Genomic DNA, 16,331 nt, shown 5'->3' on the forward strand with positions numbered 1-16,331 from the left:
TCAAAATAAGACAGTGAAGCAGTGCATTTACACTGTTCTGGTTCACTGAAGTGAGTTCATTTTCAAACACAGGATTTTGTGTTTGTGACTCTTGTACAAAATGTTTATATGCTTAGAAGAAATCCTAATTCGTGTCTCAGTAACAATTTTTTTTACACAGACTGTAACAGTAGCTGTGTTGACTTATAACAAAAATTCTGAAATTGATGTTAGGGTATTATCTGTCACAAAATAACTTCAGGCTAGAAGCTGGCTGAGTCTGTGGGATGGGACTCATTCATTGTTTATATGGTGGTGTGGGGAGCATGATTGGATACAATCCAAAATAAGCTTATTGACTCATGGAGAGCTTTGTCCAAGGGTGAGAGAGACTATTAATTTCTTTTCCACATGCCACCAAAATACCACTACACAAAAGCCCATCCTCTCCTCTTTCTCCACAACACCAGCTAATCCCACATCACCACTGAGGAACATTGCCATAACATGTTAATTCCTAGCTCTCTTTGGAAGAAGTCTTGCAGTGGAGAGGAATGCAAGAGTGTGGAGAAATAGCTCACGCACTGCCACCGCCCCAGGAATCAAAGGAAATTGTTATTGACTTGGAATACACCCATGGTTTGTTGAAAGTCCATATTGTTCAGCAGGTAAGTTGAAGGATTGTAACAAGAAGAAAAAGAAGAATCTTAAGTTCTATGCAGAGTTCTGTGCAGTTCTCCTTAGCTGTTTGCTGTATTTGGGAGCTTGTGACCAAGACTTATAAACAGACTTTTGTGAAGGAAGAGACTGCAGAGAGTGAGCTTGTGTTTTGAATTAAGGCTAGTTGCTTGTCTGAGCTGAGGCTTGCTTATGGGTTTGTATTTCTGTGGGTGTGCACATGGTCTAAGATGGAGCAGCTACTTCTGAGAGGAATCCAGGCTAAAGGAGGAAGTGAGGTGAGAGAAGGGGTTAGCAGCCACCAGCAGTTCTGCTTAACTGTTTGCAATCTCTGGGAGCTTGTGACCTTGCGTTCGCGAGGGGGGTTAGCGGGAGAGTTTGAGGGGGAGGCCTGGAGTGCTCTCTCACAGTATACAGTGGTACCTCTGGTTATGAATTGAATTCGTTCCTGAGGTGCGTTCTTAACCTGAAACCGTTCTTAACCTGAGGTACCACCTTAGCTAATGGGGCCTCCCGCTACTGCCATGCCGCTGCTGTGTGATTTCTGTTCTCCTCCTGGGGCAAAGTTCTTAACCCAAGGTACTACCGGGTTAGCGGAGTCTGTAGCCCGAAGTGTTTGTAACCTGAGGTGTTTGTAACCCGAGGTACCACTGTATGTAGACCCAGGAGACATGGATGGCAAGGGAACTGCTGTGGTGTTCTGCAACACCTGTGCCACATTTGTCTTCCTGCCTGAGAATATGTGGAACTACACCTGCAGCAAGTGCAAGCTGGTTGTCTTGCTGGAAGAGAAGGTACAGCAACTTGAGGCCTGCTTATCCACTATTATCTGCTGTTTGCCACACAGCTCCACGCAAGTTGATTATAAGGTGTGCAACATTAATGTCCCCATTCTGGCCTCACATAGGAAATGCATTTATTGAAACTGTTGAAGCAGATGCAGAAGAGAAGACAATTCTTAACCCAAACAGCCACTCCACACCCCCCCCCAACGGCTGGCCCAGTATATTTTGCTGTGTGAGGGGCCCGCCTCCTATGTTTAGAATCCAGTTGGACTAGTGGTTGAATATTAAACACTGGTGATAGAATAGCTTCTTTCACTGCACCTAAGGCAGCAGACATCTTGGCTGCAGTTTCCACTGACTTTAAAACTCGAGTTTTGTTGGTGAATTTCTACAAGCTTTTGTGCACGGGAAGCTGTTGTCGTGAGTTTCCAGTTCATCTTTATTGTAGCAGTTTATAATGCTTTGTAGCCTCTGGAGAAAACTCCAAGGATGGAACTGAAGAGATAAAAAACTCTGTTATTCACTGTGAAATTCCTACACTTCGTGCAATTTATTGTGCATGCTAAAATTCAGTGGTAAAGTCATAACTCTGCTCCCTGGGGTTTTTTGGTTTGTGTGTGTGTTATAATACAGTATTTCTGCAGAATAATTTTCCATTTAAAATGGAAACAACCGATTGAAGCCAAACTTGTTGTACGTACACCCTCTTGTAATCAATGTGAAAAGTTAGTTCTGACTCCAGTGGGACTAGGGTGCAACCCCAAATAGCTAATATGTACCCATGTGACAGGATAAAACCATATTCACAAACAGCTATAGAAGTAATTTGCTCAAGCATGTGGAACAACTTTGTAAGATACAAAGGTGGTCATGCAGTTCTGATGAGGTCATTCAAAGTCCATCTGACATTGCAGATGGCTATTATCAACCTGTCAAGGTCTATAGTAAAATGTGTGGAGATCTTGCTGACATAATAGGAAGCCTGCTGTCTGATCTTCCATTGCCCATCATTGCTTAATAGTACAGCTTGCTGTTTGTGGCTGTTGGGCTAGGGCTCATTATATCATCTCCCCTTTTATGGAAAAAAGAACTTGATGCAATAGATTTTGACGAGATTCCTCAGGGGCCTCCCCTGCCACCAGCCCCATTTTGGCAACACTTGAATAATTCTTAGTGGCACTTTTTAAGATATCACACTCGCATTGTGTAAATGTTGTCTGTAAGCACTTTGGATCAGGGCCTGCTTGCTTATGGAACTCAGTAAATCATTATTATTATTTATTGAATTTATATACTGCCCTATACCCAGAGGTCACAGGGCGGTTCTACATATAATATAGATGGCACTGTACAAATGAGCACTTAACTTTTAAAATGTTATAGTGGCAAGATTATATGTTAACAACAACAGGAAAAGCCCAGTGCTATATAAAAATGTGTTATTGAAATTATCTCTCTTTTTTAAGCTGGATATGTTCATCCACTCATTTTGAAGATTTCTCTTTTTCTCCCTAGCTGACCATGGTTTCTTTTGTACAACAACAAAATGACACGGTTTTGGAGATAACCTGTTTAACGGATGTGAAGCTTTTGATGATGGCTTTGAGAAAAATGACCCGTTTGAACAGTAAGAAAATTTGTGCTGCTGAAAAACATTTTTTTTTAAAAAAAAATGGCACTAGTGCATGTAAGGGGAATGATCTAATGATTACTGTGACTTATGGTTGAGTTCAATTACAGCCCAGATTCCATTGGCAACTATTCCCTTGGGGCTGTGCCCCCTCCCTTTAGTCTTGGCTGTCTACAGCTAGTGCTTGTTCTCTGGATTGCCAATTAGTTCAGCGGAGGACCCTCCCCTGTGTGATCTTTGCAGATTGCTCACGAGACTGCTATAGTAGCTGTTCCTTGACAGCCCTTCATCCCAGCCAGCCTTTATTAGTTCTGCCTTCTGGTTTAATCTCTTCAATTAACTTGAGTGGGTGAGGGTGGAGAGGAGAGGAGAGGAGGGAATGGAAGCTCCACTACACTTTTGAGAACTTCCCAGTGCTTCATCCATATGTGTAAATCACTCAGTGTAAACGCAACAATTTTCACACATGTTGGATTATCACATGGAACTTATGTGGTTCCTACATAGCCCATAATGTGTGCTGCTCTCTGCAAGAAGCCAAAGTATTTGGGTGTACCCTCACACTGCAACTGATGATAAACTCTACTGGTTCATAAATTCTGCTTTATATCCTGTATGTATTTATCTTTTCCTAGCAGCGTGTGCCATTAGTTTGGCCTGCCTTCTGTTTAAAATGTAGTTTAGCAAGAATAACTAAATGCAAGAGATGAGGAATCTGTGTCCTTCTGGATGTTGTTGGATTACAGCTCCCGCCATCCCTGACCATTGGCTGTAAAGACTGGGGCAGATGCGAGTGATACATCAGCAATATCTGTAGGGCTGAAGGTCTGCCATCTGTGTTTTCTGATATTAGCACAACTGAAGCAGTTTGGGCAAACAGTACATAAAACACTGTGCTAATGGGGTTGCTTTGCATCCATACTCTGAGATAGTCTTTGGACCAAACATCTTGGGATGCTGTTCACGTAATTAGCTATTGCACATGGGAGATTTTTAAAGTAATTAACAGCTGTGTGTGGAGGGGGCAGTCAGGAATGACACCATAATATGAATTGGGGGAAAGAGAGAGTAGTATTTTCGTCATGTGTCCCACCAGGGCAAGGATTTCTGTTTGCACAGAGGGACTTTCCCTCCTCCTCCTTCCTCATGTATCCCGTGTACCCTCCTCAAATCTATTCTAGGGGGTTGGGGAAACTCCAGAACAGATTTAGGGACTATGCAGGGGTGGGGAGGAAGAAGGGGGAACAAAAAGCCAGGCAGGAAGGGGGAATAAAAACTAGATAAAGTTTGAAACTTTATCTGCAACTAGATAAAGGTGGTGTCAGGTGTGCCTCCCTAGGGAGAGTGTTCCACAATGGGGATGCATCACTGAAAAGGTCCATTTTCTTGTTGCCACCCTCTGAACCTCTTGTTCAGGGGTCAGCAACCTTTTTCAGCGTCCCTCAGACCATGTGGTGGGCCGGACTATATTTTGAAAAAAAATATGAATGGATTCCTATGTCCCACAAATAACCCAGAGATGCATTTTAAATAAAAGGACACATTCTACTCATGTAAAAACACACTGTTTCCCGGACTGTCCACGGGCCGGATTGAGAAGGTGATTGGGCCGCATCTGGTCCCTGGGCCTTAGGTTGCCTACCCCTGCTCTTGTTTGCCAAGAAAGAATTCATTTCATGCAGTTCTCATGTTTTCTTGCTCGTCTTTTGGATATCTGCCAATTCCTCTTGCCAGTTTGATAGTGGTTCTTGCTTCATAGCCTTCTTTTTGCATGATGGCAAGAACCCCAATATTCACCTGGAAAAATGCTTCTTGGATGTATGTTTAGCTTTCCCTTACACTGAACTTCATGGGCATATGATACAATGCTAGACTTCTTAGCTGGCCAGATGTTCAAATGTATGATCAGGTACATAGAGTGTTCTCACTTCTTTTGTGCTGTGTTGTGTCCATGATAGTATTATTATTCAATTTATGAGTTGCCTAATAAAAATGCTCTTAGGCAACGGATACATTCTATCTCCTTCTCTTCCTGAATCCTATCCAAAAATAAACCTTTTAAAATTAGACATACAGGGTTCTGATGGATAGGATAAGCTCTGGATCTCTGCTCCTTGTGTTCACTTTTGAAAAGGAGAACCTGAGTAAGCCCCTCTATCCAGCACAGAGTCTGTTGCTTTGAGAGAAAACAGTGGCAGGCATATTTGTAAACATGGCTAGCTGGAGTAGGCCCAAGACATTTTGGCACCTGGGGTGGACCCCAAAATGGCTTCTCCCTCCATGTCAGGGAAAGAAGGGGTAAGGGAAGCTATACATCAGGAACAAGGGGGAAGAAAGATTGACATCGGGATCTGCTGCCCCAGTGGCTCATGCCACCTAAAGCGGATTACCTCACTTGCCCCATTGGGTGTGCCGGCCCTGTGGCTACCACTGAAACAGAAATAGGTTCTTGAGTTATACACTGTCTCAGTTCATCACAGAATAGCTCTTAGAGTCCCTGTTTTGGAACAGAGAGTGCTGCTGTAAACTTGTCCTGCTTATGGTCTTCCCATGGACATTGGTTGGCCGCTGTGAGAATAGAATGCTGGATTAGATCGGCTTTTAGTTTGATCCAGCAGTGCTATTCTTCCTTTCTCATGTATGAGGGTCTGTACAGAGCAGCCGTCCCAAACCTGGTGATTGCCAGATACTTTAGACTATAACCCTAGCCAGAGACTACACCGGCCATCTTTTCTGAATCCCCACCCCATCCCTAATAATTGGTGATTGATTGGATTTCTGATTGTGCATACTGCTCCAAAAAGCCCGGAGAAGTATAATTGTCTGCATTAAGTGGAAGAAACGGTCAGTAAAAGACATGTATGTTGGGTTTCAGAAGGTCTTTTGCAAGAATTATGGAATTCTAAGCAGGAAATGATAATGAAGAGGAGCCCGCCATTAGTTATGTCATGAGAAATGTACATGTGTCTGGGTAGGCCAGTGTAACTGCAGAGTGCAGGTGCTCCTTTAATGTTTCTTCCGAAACTTAGGAGAGATAAAGGGAATGCTTACAGCAACTGGAGTTGCGATGTCGTGCTTAGGTGGAATTTCCCCATGAAATACAGCCACTGAAAAATTCTAGCCACGAGACCATGTTTGAGAATAAGACAGTTTATTGTTAATTGGACTAACATGCTAAGTTCTGGTTTATTTTTGTTTCGTTTTTATACAGTTTTATGGAAAGTTGACGTGGCAGCCAATATCCTCCACCAAGCTACCGAGAAACTGAAAGACTCTGCCCTAAACTGCCTGCAGCCGCTCAAGAATGGGTATGATGTTTCAGTACAGAAAATGGAAGAAAGATGGAGAAAATGAAAAGGGACTTTTCAGGTGATAACCCACAAGTTTGGGCTTAAGAATGCTATGGAGGCTAAGCTGTTTGATCATTATCCAAGTTTGTCTCTGGGTAGAGTGTGTGCCTGTTCCTCCAGTGCCAGGTTTCTTTTTAATTAGGTAGGGTAAGAAAATGGTACTCATATTCTAGAACATGACATTTGTTTTCTTAATATACAGTGAGGGGCAATGGGTGAGCTCCTAACTGGTAGCCCATGTGGCACAAAAGAACAGAATGGCAATTCATGTGGGATCAGCATGTTGGGAGATGGGTGCCTTGTCTATCAGTGCCTGAAGGAGGGCAGAAGGCTTTAAAGGGTCTCTGGATATGCTTCAATATGGGAGCATATGTGTTAGAAGTTTAAACCTTCAGTTATGATAATGCATATAGTACTGCATTTTATTCTCTTTATACATAGTCCTCTCCTTGGTTTCCTACTTTTGAATAGCACCCTCTCTGGCTCTGAACAAAGCAAAACTGTTAGACTGGGGTCTTGTGTGGGGATTTTAATTGGGGCCACTGCTGCTGCTATTATTTGTGTATCTTTATTTTAGATCTTATTGTGATTTGTGTGGAAATTGTTCAGTTTGGTTGTGTACTTTTTGATGTTTTTATTTATTCTTGAGGATTACTCTTGTAATTTTTTTCATAAGCTGCCTTGAGCATGGTTTTTACTGTGGAAAGGAAGAGTACAAATAAATGTATGTGTGTAAAATGGATTTTCTCAATTCCCCCCCCCCCATGTGTCCAGTTTAAAGTTCCCTCTTTGCATAGTGGGAAGCACTGCTCAGACTGAAGGAATAATTTCCAAAAATGCATGTTAACTCTCAGTTATGCTGGTGCTGGAACCTGCTGCTTGCTCACCTAGAGCTAGAATATTCTGGCCAGGTGACTGTTAGGGAGTCAAAATGAGGCTAGTTACATCCTTGCAAGCCAAAACACAGAAAGCTCAATGTCTGCTTGGTGAATTCGCCTGTCAAAAAAATGGAAATTTGTGATGAACAAACTTTGAACTTGGGTGTGGCGGTCTTTGCCACGACTGCTGTCTAGTTGTAGCCTTGCATGTGCTTGAAAGAGATTAAAATTGTACTAAAGTAGCTTGCTTGTTTGCATCCAATTTGTATTCTCTTCTAGTCAGCTGAGCTCTTGGAAGTAAACCATACCAATTATCTCCAACAGAACTCTGTCTGGGGTATTGTATTGGCATTTGTTGAGGTTTGGGACTTTCCACCATTTACTGTTACTTAAAAGCTGTCTTTATGTTGCCTACAATGGTTTTTGCAAACCTTTGTAGGGCAGTATTTCCACAGTCCAGTTGTTTCCTTTTATTTTCTTTCCTCTTCATGTGAAACAGTCTGTCTACTCAGTTTCTTTTCACATGGTGTTAACAGTAAAAATCTCTATGCCTCCTGCCCCATCCCATCCTCTTCAATTTCAGCTTTAGTTTCCAGTGGAAGCTACTGGCATGCATGCAGAGCACATATCCTCAGACTGCAGCAATCACCTACATGAGAAGTTAAAGCCATTGGATGAGGACCTTCTGATCCCTTCAGTTTGTGATTTCAGCCCAGGGTGCTCACAAATGTCTTTTGTGAGCCCTTTTGGTCCAAGGTATTTAGACTTCTGATCCTTTGTGAAATCTTCAGCTTTCTCATCCGTGTGTTATTGTCACAAATGTTATGGCATACTACATATAACCAAAACTTAGATTTTAAAAAAATGTTTGGGGGAGGCTTTTGGGGTATATGTATTTCAGACTTTGCCAATGCCAATAATATTTAAGATATATTAGATATGATTATTCTTTCTGAAGCTTAAGTTCATTGGAAACCAATAGGCTCAGTGAAGTCTCTGGTTTTTCACTGATAATAGTAAGAGCTGCCTATGGTGGTTAGGAAGAGGGAAACTTGTGTTTCTATTTGCTTGCCTTTGACAAATGGATGCTGTCATTTAGTTATTGTTCTGCTCACTGTTTTGTGCAAATGCTCATCCATTTGCAAGCCCCACGTTAAACACTGCATTGGTTTGCTTGGTAGTAGCAATCGGCTATGTTCCGTTTAATTAAATCTAACACTTTCACATTTCTGGATCAGTATCTTGCTTTGGACCTCCTTGTGACCTTTTTCTAAGTGTAAGCCAAGCTTTTGCCTCCTTTTGGTTACCGAATTCAAGATAATCAGCTCACTTACCTTATATGCCTGACTTACTTAGCATTGATTTCCCCCCAACACACTTTCAGTTCATCTAGTTTTACCCTTTGCAAAGTGCTCTCTTATGTTCTCATGAAGTACCCCTGCAGAAGGAACATCTGATGGAAGGCAATCTTTCAAATCAAATCTGCCCCTGAGGATTCCCACCCTCTTCCTCAAAATGTCACTTCAGGATCATTTCACATGATTTAACTGTGAAACGCACAAAGTCTCAACACTTTTCAAGCTCTTTGAGTGAGGCAGTGATGCGTTGAGGATGGCATTAGATGCAAATAGGTAGAATAATGCTTCTATGATGATTGAGGCAAAAAACAAAACCGAGTAGGCAGGAAGTCTTAAAAGGATGATGGGAAAGGTAAGAAGGGAGAATTGAGGAGAAAACAGCAGAGAAGCTAATATGTTAAAGGAGAATGGAGTTGAGAAAGAAGGAAAATTTGATCACTTGTTCTGGCTGCAGGCTAGAATTAGACAAACTAGAAGGGCACATGGGTGCTAGTGCTTCTCTATGGCTACTCATGAGCAAAAGAGACCTCCGAAGTGTGTGCTGGTAAGCATGTGAGGGGGTGGTGGTTGTTGTTTTGCAGCACAGGAATGGCACAAAAGTAGCACTATTCCACAGAGGAAAAGATAACACCATATTAAGTCAGTTATCACATAGTGGTGATCACCGTGACATTTCCTGTAATGTAGGCTAAAAGTTGAACTAGAAAACATCTTGGAACCTTTCACTGACTGAAATGACCATGAGTTAACATGAGACCTCATGACAGCCACTTTCTCTGGAGTAATGCCAGAATATGACTACATGCGCTATCACACATTGATTGACAACATCTGGAGATACATCTCCGTGCATTTTTTTTCTAGCTTCACATGTATCTTGAGTTTAATTTATTGAAGACATGACAAATCACACTTTTCCCCGACAATAACAAAAACCTTCTAGACCCACACACTGCACCAACTGTAATTTTCCACAACTGTTGTTGGTTGCAAAGTTATAACAGTGGGAGAAACCAAGCATCTATATTGTGCATGGGTGTGTAGACATACACCTTCACACAGCTGTGTGTGTGTCAATGTATGTTTTATATCAATATAAAACATGCATACACATGTTACAAAAATTAAATACATTATCTATCGTATCTTTGTTGCCAAGGCAATCTTCTTTTCTACAGAGACAGGCTCTTTTGCTCTTTGTTCACTCATGCAGAAGTTATCATCACTCATAATAATGATCAACCACCATGAATAGTACAGTTGGCTAAAAGTGAGGTGACCCCCAAGGGATTACCTTTTGAAGTTACAGTAATTGACAGTTTCTGATTCAGTCTTGGCCATCATTTTGAGTTGCTTCCTTAAAGAAATCTACTTGTAACAATAAGCTTAGAGGGAGCCTTTGGATAACTCTATTTTATTCTGCCATATTTCCCCCCTCCCCCCTTTTTTGGCAAAACCATCTGAGTGTTTTCTTCTTCAAGCCAATGATAGCTACAAATCAGCAGCTATCATTGGTTGAGGTGGCCTTTTCAGGAAGTAAAGGCTACTGCTGGGCCCAACCATCCATATACACAGCAATGCCATTGGTTTCACATACACGCCATAGTATATGTGTGTGGTGGCTTATGCTAGCTAGTGTGATGTTTAAAAAGTTGACATACATAGGCTACGCGACACAAGTGAAAGTCTTAAAAACAAGTATCCACCCACAGAAGTGCTAAAAAAGGAACGTCTCTCATGGTATAGTAAAATATAGCATGATGCATGATCGTAAGCTGTGCATGCGCAATAGATCCTTATGCATCTGGGAACTATGGAGGTGCACTGCCACTGTCATGAATAACATTTCTCTAGTTGTAGCTCTCTCTCCCACCTTTTCATGGCCATCTAGTCAGATGTTACATTGCACACCGGTGGTTGCATGCTTTGCTGGCCTCTCACAGGAGTGTGAATGGCACAGTTAGTGTTCAGTCAACTAATTGGGGGCTAGTTTACTTCAAGGATATGTCTACCATTTATGTCAAACACTGAAACTAGCCAGCCTGTATAATCTTGGGGTTTTCTCTGTAAGTTTACAAATATACAATTTAAAAAAAAGTACCCAAAAAAGGATATTAAGTCCCCATGGCTGAGAGTTGTATACACACAATTAAAGTGTCTTGTTTAAAATTCTGAATTGTTTTGGCATTTTTAATAAAGTACAATATATTACAACTAAACAAAAAAAGAAAGAAAAGAAAATAGAACCAGTGGTTGAATCACATAGTCTGATCCTTGCCACCCACCCCCTCCCTTTCCTAGAGAGACACAGAGAGAAAAGAAATCCTCCCCATTGAATAACTCAATTCATATTATTAGGAAGCTAACCAATAGGAAGCAACACAACAAGCGTGTGGTGTCAAATGGAGCTGACGAATCCTGCGCTTTGCATTAACAAGAGCACCCGCCTTCACTGGGTGGTGGTTCCTGTGGTTTGTCCAATTTAATGTCAATCACTGCAGAAAAGGGTTAAGGGAGATAACAGGTTTATGCTATTGAGGGAAGTGCATCATTCCCAGAGTGTCAATAAGGTAATGCAACTTACCAAGGTGTCTTTACCAACAGCAGCAAGCAAGTCAGCTGGCAACATAAATGCCCATCAAAACTAGTTAAATTCCATATCATAACAAGATCTAAGTGCATGATAGAGGTACACAAATACCTGTAGAGAACCCAAGAGGATGGGACACAAATACCGTTTTCACACGACATGTCCTCCTTGCCACCATCTAACACAGTAATTAAAATGGTCACCTGGAGTCACTTGGTTCCCACTCCAGACCATGAGTCCTGTGACTGGTTTCTGTAGGATGAGATTGGGAATTGACTTTGTAGCCAAGTTTTCCCCCACCTATATCTCCTGCCTCTGCTCCTCTTGCTGTGAAGGAGGTATTAGCTAAAAGTCAGTATAAGTGAACAACCAAAGAACATGGGCTGTTTCCAACACTGCGGCTTTGCTGGTGCAACAGAGCTTCCTCTTCCTCACCAACATCTCTCCCCCCCCCCAATCAATGCCCTCAAAAACAGTTTGGGGGGGGGGGGAAGGTTGTTGGTGGACCATTCAGAGCTGATCTTGAGGGTGCATGGGGAGGAGAGGAAACAGAAGCCTGGTTGCTCCAGCAGCAGAACGCCCTCCCAATGGAGTGTGGAATACAACCCCATTATTTTTTCTGACAAAGCTCTCACTTCAGGCAACGTTAAAAAATCACAGTAAGGAGGTGCTCCCGCAAGTGACCAAGTAACTTAGCAGGCAAATACCCAAGCCAAAAAGTGTACTGCAATGTTTGTGTGACTGTGTGTTGTATAAACCTTCGTGCTGTCTTGTCTGTTGCTTGACAAGCAACTTAAAGAATCGGGATGAATTCCCGCCTCTTGGAGCAGAGGCTTTAGCTCTGAGGACTCAGAGAGATGACATCACACCTCTGTCTTCCTTAACCAGCCACAGACTGGTTTCTCCCTCTGCACGCAGCAAGGGCCGAGCCCAGGCTGTGCTCCCTGCATGTGGCGCTGACATATGTAATCTATATCAAACTCGGCGCAGGCCCCCAGGGGAGATGACCTTTCCCAAGCACAAAAGGCAGCAATTAGGGGAGAAGAGCTGCTGTCAGTCACATCCAGACACTCACTCTCTTCCGCCACAGTGGTTCGCAGGCGCCATGTCATTACCCCTTTCCAGACAGGCACTCGCTGCTACCGCTGCCGCATGTGCCCTCTGGGACAATCGGGAGAGAAGGAAAAGCAAGGCTCAGCAGTTGGAAGAGGATCGGTTTCTACAACCAGCAAAATAAAGTAGGCTTTTTCTTGGCCTAGATACTTCAGGTTGCAGGAGGTTGTATCTTTGAATGTTTTCCACAGCCTAATTTTTTTTAAAAAAAAAATATTTTAAAAATATCTCTCTCCTGAATATATGAATGGCATAAGAATATGGATCAGGCCATTGGGCCACCTAGTCCAGCATCCTGTTTTCGCAGTGACCAACCAGATGCCTGTGGGATCTAAGTGCAATAGCCCTCTCCCCTCCTGCAACTGGTATTCAGAGGCATTCCTGTCTCCGCCTGTGGAGGGACAGCACAACTTCCATCATGGCTAGTAGCTTTGGCTATCCTTCTCCTCCATGCTCTAGGCATAAAGTCTAGGCTGAACTCTTCTCCCTGCTGTGGTTTATGGGAATGGAGGTTTTTTTGTTATAAGTGTTCAGATATGAGAGTTTCTCCATTCCCTCCTCACCAAGAGTGAGATTGTTCGGTCCCTAACTGCAGCTTGTCTAAGTTGGCCTGGAGAGAGGGAAAGGGCCATAGCTCAGTGGTAAAGCATCTGCCTTGCATGCAGAAGGCCCCAGGTTCAATTCCTGCCATCTCCAGGTAGGAGTCTCTCCTGTTTGAAACCCTGGAAAGACCCTGCCAGGAAGCTGGGAAGACCAATGGCCTCAGTATAAGGCAGCTTCCTATGCTGATAAGACTATGGATATTCTCTAGTATTTGGCTGCATATGTCTTTCTGCTGTGATGTCTTGTGTTCTGCCGCTACATGAATTTAGGGATACCTAAAGGGGGACCCGGTGGCGCTGTGGTCTGAGCCTAGGGCTTGCCAATCAGAAGGTCGGCGGTTTGAATCCCTGCGACAGGGTGAGCTCCCGTTGTTCGGTCCCTGCTCCTGCCCACCTAGCAGTTCAAAAGCACGTCAAAGTGCAAGTAGATAAATAGGTACCGCTCCGGCGGGAAAGTAAACAGTGTTTCCGTGCACTGCTCTGGTTCGCCAGAAGCGGCTTAGTCATGCTGGCCACATGACCCAGAAAAACTGTCTGCGGACAAACGCCAGCTCCCTCGGCCTATAGAGCGAGATGAGCGCGCAACCCCAGAGTCGTCTGTGACTGGACCTAATGGTCAGGGGTACCTTTACTTTTAAAAGGGGTATATAGGCAGTTTTGTGTTTAAATTATCTGTCATGTAAGCTGCATAGAGAACATTATGTTATGTGAGGCATACAAAAGAAGTAGATGAATAAATAATATCCAAGATTGTTGGTCTAGATGGCAGGGAGTGGGGGGATGCAAGGCACATGAGTTAGCTAAGGGGATAAGGGGGTACAGAAAACTTCCCACTTGTGAAATCTCATTCACACAGGTTGCTCAAAAGTGTGTGTGTGGGGGACGACGACTCATCATCCCATATCCTGAGGAAAAGAGCCTGGTGCAAAATGTGAAAGAAGCTCCTACATTTTTTAAAAAATCTACTTACCAGGTTTGTGTTATCATTGGAAATAAATTAAAAAATGTAGAAAATGGTCAAGATTAAGAAATTTACAAATTAGTGAGAACAATAAGCACACAAACATTGTTCTTGATTTAGGCCCCTTCAAAATGATTGATGGCCATTAACAAGGGGACCAGTGTGGGAACCAAGGAAGTGTAATTCACATCTACCAGCAAATGGCAACAGATTAAATGAGAACCCAGGAGCAAGCACAGAGCAAGAGCAGTCTACTGGATGCAAAATAAGGCACTTTTTTTTAGCTCTTTTAAAATGAAGTTGATGTCATCACTCAGCCTCTGTTTCTGGGCCTCATTGAGACTCTCATCAAGATCATTTCTAAATCACACTGTTAGCAGTGAAAAATGGCTATTCAGGGCAGAAGGGATAATTCTGTGGGCCTCCTGCATAACCTATGCAAGGGAACATCTGGGGACATGGCATGAGCTGTCATTGTTTGGCGAACATTCCCTGTGTAACCATAATTCTTTATTTCCTGCCAGCTTCAGAGGCAGAGGAAGCCATTACTGCTGTGTTTAATTTAGAAACCATGAACTTCTCTGTAATAAATAACACTTAATTGGACCATATTCATTAGTACTGCTCTATGCTGATGCTTTCCTTTTGTGTGCTCATTCCATAATTGGAGAATGGGGATTCTGGGTTTAGTTTAACAAGCCTATTTGTGTCTTGAAGAACTATCGCAACAGGAAGGAAATAGCTGGTGGGTTCTTGCATTTGACCTCGGACATTCTTCTAGGGCAAGGCTGAGAAGTAATTTAGACACAATGTGAAGTAGTGATGGGACATGGCTTGCATAATCCCAGCTTTTCCCAATAGGAAAAAAACAAGCAAGGCAATCTGAACTATTTCCATCACTGATGAAGATTTTCTGAAAACATGCAATTCTCATTAGAGTGGACATTAAAGGGATAAGGAGCTATGCATGCAGTTTTGATTCATGTACACATTTTTGTAAATTACTTCTAATATAATGCACGTCAGTATGTTAGTCAGTATGTGCACCTTCCCCCCTAATATATGCATTTTTTGTAAAAATTGGTTGGGGAACTGCATTGCAAAATTCAGATAAGGGCAAAATTCGAAGGATGGCTGTGTTTTCTGGTTCTTACATTGTTTCAGAATTTTACAGATTTGGCTTCAAATGGGAACAGAACCAAATTCGCCCCCCCCCCCATCCCCTACCTGTAAGATTTCGAATGGGAATGGTTGCTTGAGGAACGATTGTTAATCAAAAAAGGATACTCCCTTCTTTGCTCTTCTCTTGGACACTCTCCATCCCTGGCAGAGCAGAGGCGACGCGTCGGAAGAGCTAAAGCAGCGTGCAGAATGTACAGCAACAAAGGCAGGCAGAGGGAGCAAGAGAAGAAATCATTAGTACTTTCTAGTTTACATCCAATATGCAACTGAAAACAGTAGCAAAAATAGTTACGGTATGTGTGACACGAGTTAAGTAAGCCCTAAGCTCTCACCCATTTATACATCTGCCCAAGAGAACCAGACCTGGAGCTACTCAGACTGGTTACTATCAGTAGAAAGGGGAAGCTGTTCCCTTGTGCCTCTGAAAACAATGGTTGCTGTGATGTACAATTCCAACTTCCAGCCATGTGAAACAGGATGACTTGAAGACCAATTGCAGTCAAACCTTGGTTGTTGAATGTAATCCATTCCGGAAGCCCGTTCAGCTTCCGAATTTTTAGAAAACTGAGGCGTGGCTTCCAATTGGTTGCAAGAGCTTCCTGTACTCAAGCGGAACCCGCGTTGGATGTTTGGTTTCTGAAAAACGTTCGAAAACCGGAGCATACTTCCAGGTTTTCAGCGTTCGGGAGCCAAAACGTTCCAAAACAGAGCCGTTCGAGAACCGAGGTTTAACAGTACCAATATGGGAGAAGGACCAGCCAGATTGGGGCTCGGTGTCAAGGGAGCCTTTTAACCCTTTGCTTCTGCCATGGTCCTGATTGGACTTGCCCCAACACTTGCTAGTCACATTGGGAAGAAAGCTCCTATTGTGCAGGAGGCAATTCTGATCATGACTACGGCAGGGGCAACAGGTTAAAGGCCTCCCTTCCTCCCCCATACCCCAGTTGGCTAGTCCCTCTCCCATATTGGTTATTCATTTATTTTTCCAATCTGTTATGCAGGTCACATCTCATTTGACCTTGAGGTGCAACTGGTTTGCAGCCGAAGTTCCTGGAGAGAAATCAAAGGAAAATGAACTCTGCACAGACTTAACGGGCTGTAAATGCTCACCACAGTATTGTACAAGTATATTCTGCTGCCACCTAGAGCTTCTTGATACATGACATTTCTCCCTAAATCAGGATAATCTAGCTCGCTAGCTACAATGATAAAACAGACACTTGTA

General features: G+C 42.9%; 2 protein-coding genes across 3 annotated transcripts in view; one reads left to right on the forward strand and one right to left on the reverse strand.

Moving 5' to 3' along the window:
• Window positions 1–41: 41 nt before the first annotated feature.
• Window positions 42–8,526, forward strand: LOC308478064 (uncharacterized protein). 2 transcript variants are annotated; one of them, XM_081007340.1, is made up of 3 exons: window positions 42–1,526; window positions 2,958–3,069; window positions 6,284–8,526. In XM_081007340.1, the coding sequence occupies exons 1-3, from the start codon at window positions 1,329–1,331 to the stop codon at window positions 6,424–6,426; spliced, it is 453 nt and encodes a 150-aa protein (XP_080863466.1). In that variant the 5' UTR covers window positions 42–1,328; the 3' UTR covers window positions 6,427–8,526. The 2 variants fall into 2 exon arrangements, with proteins under 2 accessions (XP_080863466.1, XP_080863467.1); XM_081007341.1 differs by having other exon boundaries at window positions 42–647; window positions 2,958–3,129.
• Window positions 6,207–16,331, reverse strand: part of RAB6B (RAB6B, member RAS oncogene family) — a 62,130-nt gene continuing 52,005 nt past the window's right edge. The window contains exons 7-8 of the mRNA XM_081007351.1: window positions 15,212–15,278; window positions 6,207–11,153 (exon numbers count right to left, since the gene is read on the reverse strand). Of these exons, the coding sequence (XP_080863477.1) occupies window positions 11,089–11,153; window positions 15,212–15,278 (132 nt within the window). The 3' untranslated portion in view covers window positions 6,207–11,088. The remainder of the gene's footprint in view (window positions 11,154–15,211; window positions 15,279–16,331) is intronic.

The sequence above is a fragment of the Podarcis pityusensis genome, assembly GCF_964106645.2.
Source record: "Podarcis pityusensis genome assembly, chromosome: 5".
In the NCBI taxonomy this organism is placed as follows: Eukaryota; Metazoa; Chordata; class Lepidosauria; order Squamata; family Lacertidae; genus Podarcis; species Podarcis pityusensis.

Bases quoted from the DNA above. Each gene is read 5' to 3' on its own strand.
- LOC308478064 (XM_081007340.1), top strand. From the start codon at position 1,329: ATGGATGGCAAGGGAACTGCTGTGGTGTTCTGCAACACCTGTGCCACA. The intron at 1,527-2,957 runs GTGTGCAACATT...TTTTCTCCCTAG, and splicing joins CCACGCAAGTTGATTATAAG to CTGACCATGGTTTCTTTTGT. The intron at 3,070-6,283 runs GTAAGAAAATTT...GTTTTTATACAG, and splicing joins AAAAATGACCCGTTTGAACA to TTTTATGGAAAGTTGACGTG.